Source organism: Theropithecus gelada, chromosome 3 (assembly GCF_003255815.1).
Source record: "Theropithecus gelada isolate Dixy chromosome 3, Tgel_1.0, whole genome shotgun sequence".
NCBI lineage: Eukaryota > Metazoa > Chordata > Mammalia > Primates > Cercopithecidae > Theropithecus > Theropithecus gelada.
In genome coordinates, this window is record NC_037670.1 from 169115611 (window position 1) to 169128619 (window position 13009).

Here is a 13009-nt window from a genome sequence, read left to right on the forward strand (position 1 = left end):
AGTCACTCAATATAACCTTATTCCAGTATGTCTGTTTTTCATGTTTTGTAGCACAGAGATCTCCACTACTAATTTGAGAACACTGTTAGCATTGTGACCCCAATCGAGAATAACTAACCTACAAGACATATGCAGAGCCCTTCTAACATACATATCTCTGCTTTTGCACTTATCACATATTTCGGGAAGAGAAAGACACTTCCTGAAATAAGAAAGCCTGACTCAAAAAACTTTTTAAAAACATGTTAGTAGCTGGGCACGGGGGGGTCAAGTCAGTAATCCCAGCACTTTGGGAGGCTGAGGCGGGCGGCTCACGAGGTCAGAAGTTCAAGACCAGCCTGACCAACATGGTGAAACCCCATCTGTACTAAAAAATACAAAAATTAGCCGGGCATGGTGGCGCGCACCTGTAATCTCAGTTACTCAGGAGGCTGAGGCCGGAGAATCGCTTGAACCCGGCAGGCAGTGGTTGCAGTGAGCCAAGATTGTGCCACTGCACTCCAGCCTTGGCGACAGAGCGAGACTCCACCTCAAAAAAAATAAAGTTAGTAAATGTAAGACCAATAGCAAGTCACAAATAGCAATAACCTCTGGTATTAACAGAAAAGTTAGATATTAACTCTACTTCTATCTACCCATCTTTCTATTTACCTATCTACCTACCTAAGTGCTTATTTTATCATCAAACCAAAAGTAGAAAATGCTGAAACAGGTAGAGAGATATGCTCCAAGACTTCTAACCAAGAAAATCACCAAACTTCATGATGTATAAAAGAGAAAACACATTAAAACCTCCATAATTTTAATCTCCCTTGAACTCCCTCCTTAGGCATTTAAGCTAAATCTCATAACTTCTATTGTTAGAGTAGGTAGTTAGGCAGACATGAGCACGGCAGGAGAAGGCCCCTCCCCAGGAATGTCAGGGGACCATGGGTGATGGTCAGGCAGTTGTTAAACTGTTTCTCTAAAATAATTGGTGGCAGCCGGCACCAGGGAAAGGCAATCCCCCAATAGATAGAAAACATCTGGAGCCGGTAATCAGCTGCTTCCTTACAAGGTCTCTGGAAGTTGGGCGAGTGGGCTCACATGCACACTAAGAGGCAAAATAGTGGAGTTTAACTGGTATATGACCTTCCTCTAGGAACACTTGACTGGTAAGGGAAAAGCGGCTCAAAAGAGCATGCACACAACTTTAGTAAACACAAGGAGCACGAGGCCCCTCCCAAGTGCTGGCAGGCCACTGGGCCACTGGGCTACTGCGCATGCAGACAGCCCACCCTAAAGGAAGAATCAGGGGAGAAGAAACACAAACCCCGAACTATGACAATGTATAAAACCTCAAATCAAGGTCCAAATAGGGCACTCGGATCTCTCAAGTCACCCACTTGGCCCTCTTCCAGGTGTACTTTGCTTCCTTTTGCTCCTGTTCTGAAACTTTTTAATAAACTCTCACTCTGGCTCTAAAACTTGCCTCAGTCTCTCCCTTTACCTTAAACCTACTTCTGCCCCTCAGCTGAATTCTTTTCCTGAGCAGGCAAGGATCGGGTTGCTGCAGACCCTTACGGATTCGCTGCTGGTAAAAATATCACCTAATCATTGCAGGAAAAAACTTTAAGATAAACTTTCAACATAGTCTTTCCCCTGAAATGAATCTCAGGAAACACCTACTTAACAGAAGTTCTTGAGATAAAGTGGAATTGCCAGTTTTATGCAGGAGTCTTATATACTATGCAACACTCTTCAGATTCCTCTGCATTTTGAAGTTTTCACGCATTTTAACAGCCCAGTCTTCATCCCTTGATTTCGGCTCTTCACAAATCTTTGTATTATAGACCAGAAGTTACAGAAAATGTTGAGCACATGGGTTAACATGTGCTGCGGACAGCACCCTCAAGCCACTTCATACTTGCTAATACCCCAACCCATAATACTGTCATCTCTCCCAAATTCTCAATGCTGCCCTATACATTTCCTAAGCCTTTCCTATGTTAAGATTAACAACTCAAGCACAATACTTCCCTATTTTGTTGCCTTTACTCGGAAGAAAAGAAACACAAAAGGGGTCACTACAAACATAAAAAAGCACAGCTTCTGTTAAGAGAATCACAAAAAACCTACTCTTTAGTATTTATCAATAGGCCTGCTTTTTACAATGGTTAAAGGCTCCAGAACATCAAGGATTATCCTAGCATATATGTGAAAGAACCTAACATCTCAATAACCTAAAAAAGACAAGTTATTTTGGAAATGAGAATTAACTAGCCATTTCAGTATATCTGATACTTCAGATCCCTTTAGTTTTTTTCACGTACAGACTGATCCTTATAGAAAAACGAATGAACTGAGGAACTTCGTTTGGCTCAAAAATCTACATCATTCACACTATGTGCAAAATTAAGACTCTCAACTCCCTCAAACATAACAGACTTCTTTAGATGTAGCTTTGAATATTCAATGTCTCCAACGGTTTGGATCAATGGTTGTCTATTTCTAATGTTTGCAATAAAACAGTCACTCACACTCTCCCCAAACACTATATAATCCGATACAACAAATTCAAATAGAAAGGATGTGCCTGACCAGTTTTAGTATTTTCCAGCAATATAAGCCATACTAAATTCATTCTTTCATTTATTGTCATTAATAGCAATTATGTGACAGATACTGCACTAGGCACTAGAGACACGGTGACAAAAGACATTACAGCCATTCAAATAACTACCTAATTACTGGGGTGTTAATTTGAGAGAAATGTTTGTACAACTATAATGTGAAATTTTAAGCTGACTAACTTAAACATAGTTCAATTTAGAACACCAAGAGTTTCCACTGTAATCATATTAGACAAAGTTCTTTATACAAAAATCACTTGTGATGATTTATTCCCTCTACTATCACAACTATCTCAACTACAGATGTGAGCTTATTCACATGTGAGGTTTGCATTCTAAGAAACATAAACATAATGTTGAGAATACTAGAGTTCTGTGATGATAAGAGGCAATCAGGAATAGCAAAAATATGCATCAATGTGTCAAGAATCAAATGCTTCTGCCTATCTACCTTGGTCTAAAACTTCCACTGACAACTCAACAAAAATGCTCCTTTGGAGAAAAAAAAAAAAAAAAGATTCAAAACAGCAAATGATATTGAACATTATTTTCCAACCAGAGGTAATCCTCTACAAGTTAAAGAATAAAGTAAACAAACAGTTAATAAAGCCTGTTTCTTACACAAAACGTTCCAACAGTATCCATTCTGTGACACTATTCCATTTTAACTATATTTTTCAGCACCCCAAGAGGTTCTTACATATTAGCATCATCTTCATTTTTGGTTTTGCAAATCTGATCACCCTGAAGATATCTTATTATTGGATGCTGCAACAAATGAGGCATGTGGATGCGTTTCTGCTATCACTGGTGCCAAAAATAATTTACACTTGAACAAATACTTGTTGAGGACTCAGGCTTAATATCCGCACTGTAGTTCTGAAATACGGTACGGTATTCCGTCCTTGGGGGTCCATGCTTTGGAAATCACTTTTAAACAGTTTAACAGAGAAGCAACAATAAATTATTCCAATCATTAATAATTGAATCACCATATTATGAATTCTACTTTTTAGTCAGGTTTCAGGGTACTTAATAGTCATGTTGGTCAGTCTCAAATTAAGAAAGCAAGCAAAGAAATAGAAATGCTAATTAAGATTACCTTTGTTCCAAAGATGACGAAAATAGTTGTCCAAAGGCTGATTAAGAATTACAAGGCAGTACTTCAAATTGCCTAGAGAAAAAAAGAAAGCAAAATAAAATACATAAGTGAACTGAGTCTTTTGTTCCCCTTATATGAGTCTAAAATCATACCCTACTAGTCCAGATTTTCAGTATACACAGAGCTAAAGTTCAATCACAGCGAATTTCCCATACCTTAATTTTAAAAGGCATCATACATTAACAGGTCCTACTTTACTTAGTATATCTGTCACATTATCATATTGTTGAGCAATGTATCATAGAAACAACTGGGTAAACTTTTTGTAGGGGGCTAGGAGTACAAATGTTCTTGATATGAATTCTCATCCTTCCAATATATCCACTACTTTGACACAACTACCTTCTACCTAGCTGGTTTTATATCACCCTGACCTTATTTACCAAATGGTATGGGGTCTAGTGGGTGTGTATTTTCACATTCATCCATATTCTTTTTCTCTCTTTCTTTCCTTCCACCCTTACCCGATTTTGGACTTTCCAAAGCAAAATCCTGTGTGCTTTCACAAATCTTACTAGGTCTTCTCACAGTTCTCTTATTCCAGGTTTTTAATGACACGCCAAAGACAAAGATGAAGAAAAGTTACTTTTGAGACAATCATTCCACACCTTTTATAATGTACTTAAAATAGTGCAAAGCAAAGTACAATCAGGTATTGAAAATCTGTCATTCGGTTCAGTCCAAGCACCCTCCATTTCATTTGTGAAAAATAAAATGTTTAAGAAAAATTGTTTTTTAAGCAATCTCACTGTTAGAAATGGAACACAATAAATAAAAAGGGTATGCCATCATCCATAGCAAATATTATTAAGTGCCAATTGTATACCAGGCACTGGGAGTACAAACAGGGATAAGATTACAAGCTGTGAGATGAGACACTTACAATAAAGATGATTTATTCAAAATACAATATAAGAGAAGCACAGGAGGAGTGCCAGACAAATCGACACATGAGTATAGCAGGAGTTCAAAGGCTAGGAAGCCAATAAAGTCTGGTGTCATCCCAGAAAGTTTTGTGAAATGTAGATTTTTGAACTTGATCTTACAAAGAGAAAGAAGGTGCAAAGAATAAAGGAAGGGGCTTTCTAGACAAGAAAAACAGTTCACAAGAAGCTGCTCTCCTTATTCATTAGGGTTACTCCAGTGAACAGTTTCAGAAGCAATGCCCTAATGAGTTGATCGTAGGACATTAATACTAACATCAGTAATTTTAAACATAATGTTTAAGATAACACAGGAATTTAAGTTGAGGCATCTCAACATCTACAAAAAGAGTGATGCAGTAATGAGTAGTAAACACAATTTATATAATTTGGGAATCCATATAGAGATCATAGTGAAGGTAAAAGAGTAGGCAAGCCACTGAGGTACTGCACAAAGCATAAGAGGGCAAAGAGAGAAAAGAATACAGATGAAAGCAAAGACACTGTGTTTTCCTACCATAACACAGCTGAAGGAGGTCAACAGAGAAAATACAGAAGGAAAACCCATAAAGGCAGAAGGATAAGAAGGTATTTCCAAGAACATGCAGCTGATAACACAGCATGCTACAGAAATGTCAAGGAGATTGAACAAGAGGCCAAGGGGAGAGGGATCTCAAAGAAAATCTGAAAATTCATAGAGGGAGACTCAAGATAGTGAAGTGACCAAGGGATTAGTGAACAGTCAGGAGTTGATTAAGAAGGAAGAATAGTCACCTTTCCTTAAAATATAAAAAGTTAACTGTGAGAAATGGGAAAAAAAAATGGAACAAGGATAAAATATTTTAAATATAGAAAGAATCTTATATCCTAAATAAGGGAGGGAAGTAAGAGGAAGAAGGGAAATTATCCATTTGTTCTTTCAACAGGTTATTTTCAGAGCACGCCTTGTTCAGGCACTGCTCTGAACAGCAGTCAAGAGAAATGGCATGTCCCCCGACCCCACCACCACCACCTGTAAGGCATATCTTCTACTGAAAAAAAAAGGGGCTGAGACTGAGGCACATGAAGGCACATCATGTGCCTCAAAACTGAGAATGTCTTTTTTTTTTTTTTTTTTTTTTTTTTTTAAAGAGATAGGGTCTCACTCTGCCACCCAGGCCGGAGTGCAGGGGTACAATCATAGCTCACTGTAGCCTCAAACTCCTGGGCACAGGTGATCCTCCCGCCTCAGCCTCCTGAGTAACTGGGACTATAGGTGCACACCACCATGCCCAGCTAATATTTTTATTTTTTGTAAGCAGCAGTCTCCAACTCCCAGCATCAAGTGATCCTCCACCACCCAAAGTGCTGGGATTGCAGGCGTGAGCCACTGCAACTGCCCCTATTTATTTATTATTTTTTTGAGATGGAGTCTCGCTCTGTCTCCCAGGCTGGAGTACAGTGGCACCATCTTCGCTCACTGCAACCTCCGCCTCCCAGGTTCAAGTGATTCTCCAGCCTCAGCCTCCCCAGTAGTTGGAATTACAAGTGCCCGCCACCACAACTGGCTAATTTTTGTATTTTTAGTAGAGACGGGGTTTCATCATGTTGGCCAGGCTGGTCTTGAACTCCTGACCTCAGCTGATCCACCCACCTCGGCCTCCCATAGTGCTGGAATTACAGGCGTGAGCCACCGTGCCCAGCCTGCACCTACCCTTACTTAAAACAAGGTAAAATAAAGTATGAGGGGAGAATTAGAGTGAAATATGGAACATTTTTAAAACAACTGCTGTAAAAAACAGATTACAGGATATGACAATCCACAATTTTAAAAATAGAAATCTAATTGATATTAACTAAAAGGTAAAATGACATCATATCTGTCTATAATTTTAATTTTAGCACTTTTCCCACTGATTATGAGGAGGAGACATAGGAGTGGGCATAAACAGATAGGATGGTGATGATGGCTGATTTTGAGAATTGGCAAAATCACTTGCCAAGAGGTCAGCGGAATTCAGGATGTTTATTTGGGCAGATTTAGAATGAACGATTACGGTGAAAACCAGTAATGGCCTCTTCTTTAGTAATAGAATCCTGAGGGGTTTTTTTGTTCATTTTACTGGGCCAGGTAAGAAAAAAATAACCTTGTGGCCAAATGTGGTCCATAAGGCTAAGTTCTTAGATGTATGTAGTTTCTATGTAATATCTGGAAAGTCTCCTTAAAATAAAGGGGGATTTGTCTTCTACTTCTTTCCTTTCTCCTTCCTGCCGTCTGCAAGTAAGAATTGATAGACTCATTGAATGAAATTCTAGCAGCCACCTTGGATCATAAGAACAAGGGCATCAGTAAAGGAGCCTAGGTTGCTGATGACTTCGTGAATCTTCCTCCATTGCAGCACTTCACTACCTGCCTCAAATCTTATTTTACACAAGTGAAGAATCAACTTTTAAGCCGTTTCCTAATCTTGGCCTTAATTCTGGAGAGCACTCCTAGAAGCAAAAGGTCCTACCAGGAGTTCAGGAGCCAGGACTGGAAACAGAGCCCCTGCCACTACTTTATGAGAATTTATTAGAAGGTTGTGAGACTGCAAATCAGTTTCTTCCTCTCCCTTCTTTTCCTTCTCAGTGGTTCTTAGAAAACCCAGAGGAATTTATAAGACATGAAAATTTCTAGACCCTATCCTACACCTTTCAAATTATATCCCTTGGCATGAGGCATGGCAATCTACATTTTACAAGCAAGTTATTCTACCACAGGTGGTCCACGGACTAAGCTTTAAGAAATCCTGCTTTGTTATCACCATACCGGTGAAGTTTAATCGGGCAAGGTAATGCATTTATTATTTCAAGTAATAAGTGTCAAGCCCTGAATTAGGTGCTGGGGATGCAAAAACAAACAAAAAATACTTCTATTCTGTACAAGTCGCTATTATTTTGGGTTTCTATATTCGAGTGAAAAAAAATCTAATTGTAATAAATGCAGTGATCACAGTCCAGATTGTGTTAAGGTGAAGATGAACTAGAAAAGGATTTGAGATGACTCTAAAGAAGAGCAGACAAGCATCAAAATGCAGGACATTAGCTCATTCATTCATTCCACCTGGACGGAGCATCAGTTTAAGAGATTCAGAGCCTGGTTCATGGTAAATACTCAGTAAGATGTCAATAGCAAGGAGCTAATAATTTGGATAACCCAATGGCCCTTTTCTCTGTAGCAAAGTCTACACTGCCAAAAGAGGCATTCAACAACACTGAATGTAAGTTTACATGAATGACTAAAACTGCTGTTACTGATTATTTGATATATGAACTAGGTATTTCTGTGCCTCACAGAGCCATCTGGTAAGAAAGGAAAGCACTATTATCCACATTACTGCTCCTCTAGACCAATACTTTCATTAAGGTGATACCCGTGATGTCATTTCATTTTTGGAAAGAATGAAGCCATATAAAATGTATAGTACAGTTAGGCTTTACTAATGATGTTATTAATAAAAAAGAATTAACTACTTTAGCTATTTCTATATATAACATTTATGGTAGGCTGTTTCTGTATATAAAGGTATTTAGGTAATGGGATCTGATACTCTTTTCTAATCTAGTTTAGTTTTCTAATAAGATCTGACAGTCTTTCCTTTTCTAATCTTGTCTCCCCTGGAAGTCAGTATGGCATTTATTCTATGCTCAAAGCCTTCCTGATTACTAATCCATAACGGGTTGCAGAAAAAGTAGCATACAGAACCACCATGATTCCTAAATAGCGTATGGCAGTTTCTCAGACAAACATTCCACCACAATATAGCTCCATATCACTCTCAGATACTGAATTATGGGACAATGACTCTCGTTCCAGATGTTCCAAAATTCAGAAAACTCTGGGAGCCAAGGAAGTAAGAAAAATCAATAGTCTTATTTCAAGTAGTTCTCAAGCTGTCACATTGATACTGTTCCTGGGATATGCAAAAAGATTTAAGAAAAAAACTAGAAAGAACTTCATTATGTTATAAAAATTATAATTTTTTTAAATCAGGTGTCCTAAGGCAATCTCACAGACAAAGGTAGGCACAGACAGCAGGATTTCAAATGGGATGGTGAAAGAACCTTTTCATTATTTATAAAAATGTATGATGCACTCCATTAAAAAGAACAAAGAAAGACAGACTAGTCTTAATCCTTCAAATGTTAAGTCAAAACTCCCTGAATTGCTTTCTCGAATACAGAAGATGAAAAATCCCTGATCATGGATGTATTGAAACCAAAATGCTCCAAACTGCATGAAAATCCTGAGTTAAGTACAAAAGTCCAAGTTTATAACATGAAAATAAAAATGAGGTCAAATCATCAGCCTTGGGCTAAAAAGGGAAGAGGCCCTTTGAAGTTAAAAAACTAAACATAACAAGTTCAAATTTCAAGAAAGAGGGAGGGGCATCCCATTTGTCTTTACTGTATGTAGTTCTCCCTCTTCTATAAAAACAACAACAACAAAATTCTGCCTCTTTAGAGAAATGGCTGATTCTATTATTAAGGAACTATTCAAGATGAGCCCGGAGCACCAGGTAGTTCCAGAAAGAAGGAAAGAACATGATCCCCCAAAGAGACAAACAAAAATACCCAGAGATGAGAGCAGGTCAAAGGGGCACAACAGCCAACTGAAAGAGGTCCCAATGACCAAAATTGTAAACAATTTGAGCAAAAAATAAAGTAGCATTGGATTACAACCCAGAGTATGAAATAAATATCCATGAGTCCATATGGATTAATTAATACGTAGGGGAAAAGAGACAAATCTCCCAGACAGACGAATTCCAAACAAATTATACAATCCTCCATCCTAAAGAAGAAAGAACATAGCTATAGGCTATACACAGCAGAGAGTGGGCTGCACGTAGAAACTTCCTTCCAAAGAGGATTATGAAAAAGGGGAGAAACCTTTATGGTACAGAAATATAATAAACACTACACTTCAGGCTGGTGATCAAGGTCAACATCAATAGTCATTAATCATGTTTATAGTATGTACCTTTAACATGATGTGATTAAAATGGCACTCTGTCTCCGGGGTTTTTCTTCCCCAAGTCTATAACCCTAGTCTAATCAGGAGAAAAACAGAAGATAAATTCCAATAGAGGCACATCCTACAATACACCTTACCAGTATTACTCAAAACTGCCAAGGTCAGCAAAAACAAAGAAAGTCTGAAAAACTGCCACCGTCAGAGGAGCCAAGGGGACCTGACAACTAAACATAAGGTGGTATCCTGGAGGGGACGCCTGGAGAGTAAAAGAACATTGGGCCAAAACTAAGGAAATCTGAATAAACTATGGAATAATAAACTGATGATAATGTATCAATATTGGTTCATTAATTATAACAAATGTACCATACTAACGTCCAATGTTAATCCAGGGGAAGCTGCTCAAGAGGCTTACGTAACAACTCTCTATACTATCTTCTCAACTTTTCCTGTAAATCTAAAGTTATTTTTTTCAGTCTATTAATTCTTTTTTAAAAAGCTCTGGGACAAGCAAAAACAGAAGTGAAAACTATTCCATCAGGTATTCATTCAGTGATTAACTCCATGAGACGAAACTGTCAACCCTTATGACAAAAGCATGTTTGGACTTCAGGAAAAAAGTCAAGAAAAACCCCACTATGCCAGAAGGCAAAGATAATTCTATTCCATCTTTGGAAAACTAAATTACATCCAGATTTTCCTTTCATTAAGAAGTAAAACAAGAACAGAAGAGAAAATCTCGAGAAAACCAATTTCTTTTTATTTCTGACTCTGAGAATGAAAACTATTGGGATTCTATGAGATAGACCATAGTCACATCTCTAAATCAATGATCTTGAAAACGCAGTCATGCAGCTCAGGAGTGAAAGGTTGATGTATTTTTTAATTAAAAAGAAACTAAGATGACATTCAGTATGCAGACAAGCACAAGGACCTCACTTGTCCTTATAGTAGACGGTCATAGGTTATCTGCCATGAGTGAGATATGCTAAGGAAACGTGAGAGCTGCACCACACAGAGGTGTCAGCAGCACCTCACCCTCTTCTCCAGTATATCAGGATGACCTGCAGTTTACCTGTGCCCAGGAAAGTAAAACTACAGATTATTCAGTTTTGCATAATCTTCATAAAATGGGTAAGTGGCTTAAAAATATTCTTTAACACATATTGAAGATAATACAAATTCTGCACAAGCATGCAAAAGCATACAAGTAAATGCTGAACTGATGACTTCTACCTCCTAGAACTAGCAAGTCTTAACAGGCTTGAAGCAGACTCTAACTAGCTCTGACAAGAACTAAGCTCTGAAGAAAGGGACGGAGGGAGGAAGGGAAATTATAAACACATTGGAACTTCAGATTTACATCAATTATCATAAATGATAAATTTATCCTTCAGTATATAGAGCAATAGGCGGCAGCCTCTCTATAATCACAGATTTTTTTTTTAATGCCAGCTAGCACAGTGGCTATAATCCCAGCACTGTGGGCGGCCAAGGTAGAAGGATTGCTTGAGGACAGGAGTTGAGGACCAGCCTGGGCAACACAGCAAGACCTTGTCTCTATAAAAAAAAGTTTTATAAATTACCTTGGGCAGTATGGCCATTTTCACGATATTGATTCTTCCTATCCATGAGCGTGGTATGTTCTTCCATTTGTTTGTGTCCTCTTTTATTTCACTGAGCAGTGGTTTGTAGTTCTCCTTGAAGAGGTCCTTTACATCCCTTGTAAGTTGGATTCCTAGGTATTTTATTCTCTTTGAAGCAATTGTGAATGGAAGTTCATTCATGATTTGGCTCTCTGTTTGTCTGTTATTGGTGTATAAGAATGCTTGTGATTTTTGCACATTAATTTTGTATCCTGAGACTTTGCTGAAGTTGCTTATCAGCTTAAGGAGATTTTGGGCTGAGACAATGGGGTTTTCTAAATATACAATCATGTCATCTGCAAACAGGGACAATTTGACTTCTTCTTTTCCTAACTGAATACCCCTGATTTCTTTCTCTTGCCTAATTGCCCTAGCCAGAACTTCCATAGATTCAATGCCATCCCCATCAAGCTACCAATGAGTTTCTTCACAGAATTGGAAAAAACTGCTTTAAAGTTCATATGGAACCAAAAAAGAGCCCGCATCTCCAAGACAATCCTAAGTCAAAAGAACAAAGCTGGAGGCATTACGCTACCTGACTTCAAACTATACTACAAGGCTACAGTAACCAAAACAGCATGGTACTGGTACCAAAACAGAGATATAGACCAATGGAACAGAACAGAGTCCTCAGAAATAATACCACACATCTACAGCCATCTGATCTTTGACAAACCTGAGAAAAACAAGAAATGGGGAAAGGATTCCCTATTTAATAAATGGTGCTGGGAAAATTGGCTAGCCATAAGTAGAAAGCTGAAACTGGATCCTTTCCTTACTCCTTATACGAAAATTAATTCAAGATGGATTAGAGACTTAAATGTTAGACCTAATACCATAAAAATCCTAGAGGAAAATCTAGGTAGTACCATTCAGGACATAGGCATGGGCAAAGACTTCATGTCTAAAACACCAAAAGCAACGGCAGCAAAAGCCAAAATTGACAAATGGGATCTCATTAAACTAAAGAGCTTCTGCACAGCAAAAGAAACTACCATCAGAGTGAACAGGCAACCTACAGAATGGGAGAAAATTTTTGCAATCTACTCATCTGACAAAGGGCTAATATCCAGAACCTACAAAGAACTCCAACAAATTTACAAGAAAAAAACAAACAACCCCATCAAAAAGTGGGCAAAGGATATGAACAGACATTTCTCAAAAGAAGACATTCATACAGCCAACAGACATATGAAAAAATGCTCATCATCACTGGCCATCAGAGAAATGCAAATCAAAACCACAATGAGATACCATCTCACACCAGTTAGAATGGCGATCATTAAAAAGTCAGGAAACAACAGGTGCTGGAGAGGATGTGGAGAAATAGGAACACTTTTACACTGTTGGTGGGATTGTAAACTAGTTCAACCATTATGGAAAACAGTATGGCGATTCCTCAAGGATCTAGAACTAGATGTACCATATGACCCAGCCATCCCATTACTGGGGATATACCCAAAGGATTATAAATTATGCTGCTATAAAGACACATGCACACGTATGTTTATTGCAGCACTATTCACAATAGCAAAGACTTGGAATCAACCCAAATGTCCATCAGTGACAGATTGGATTAAGAAAATGTGGCACATATACACCATGGAATACTATGCAGCCATAAAAAAGGATGAGTTTGCGTCCTTTGTAGGGACATGGATGCAGCTGGA

At 38.3% G+C, this 13009-nt stretch overlaps 1 protein-coding gene across 2 annotated transcripts in view; it reads right to left on the reverse strand.

The window, feature by feature from the left end:
* TPK1 (thiamin pyrophosphokinase 1) overlaps positions 1-13009 on the reverse strand; it is a 396830-nt gene that overhangs the window by 315650 nt on the left and 68171 nt on the right. For both annotated transcript variants that reach the window (XM_025380408.1, XM_025380409.1), the window contains exon 3: positions 3715-3786. In XM_025380408.1, the coding sequence (XP_025236193.1) occupies positions 3715-3786 (72 nt within the window). The remainder of the gene's footprint in view (positions 1-3714; positions 3787-13009) is intronic.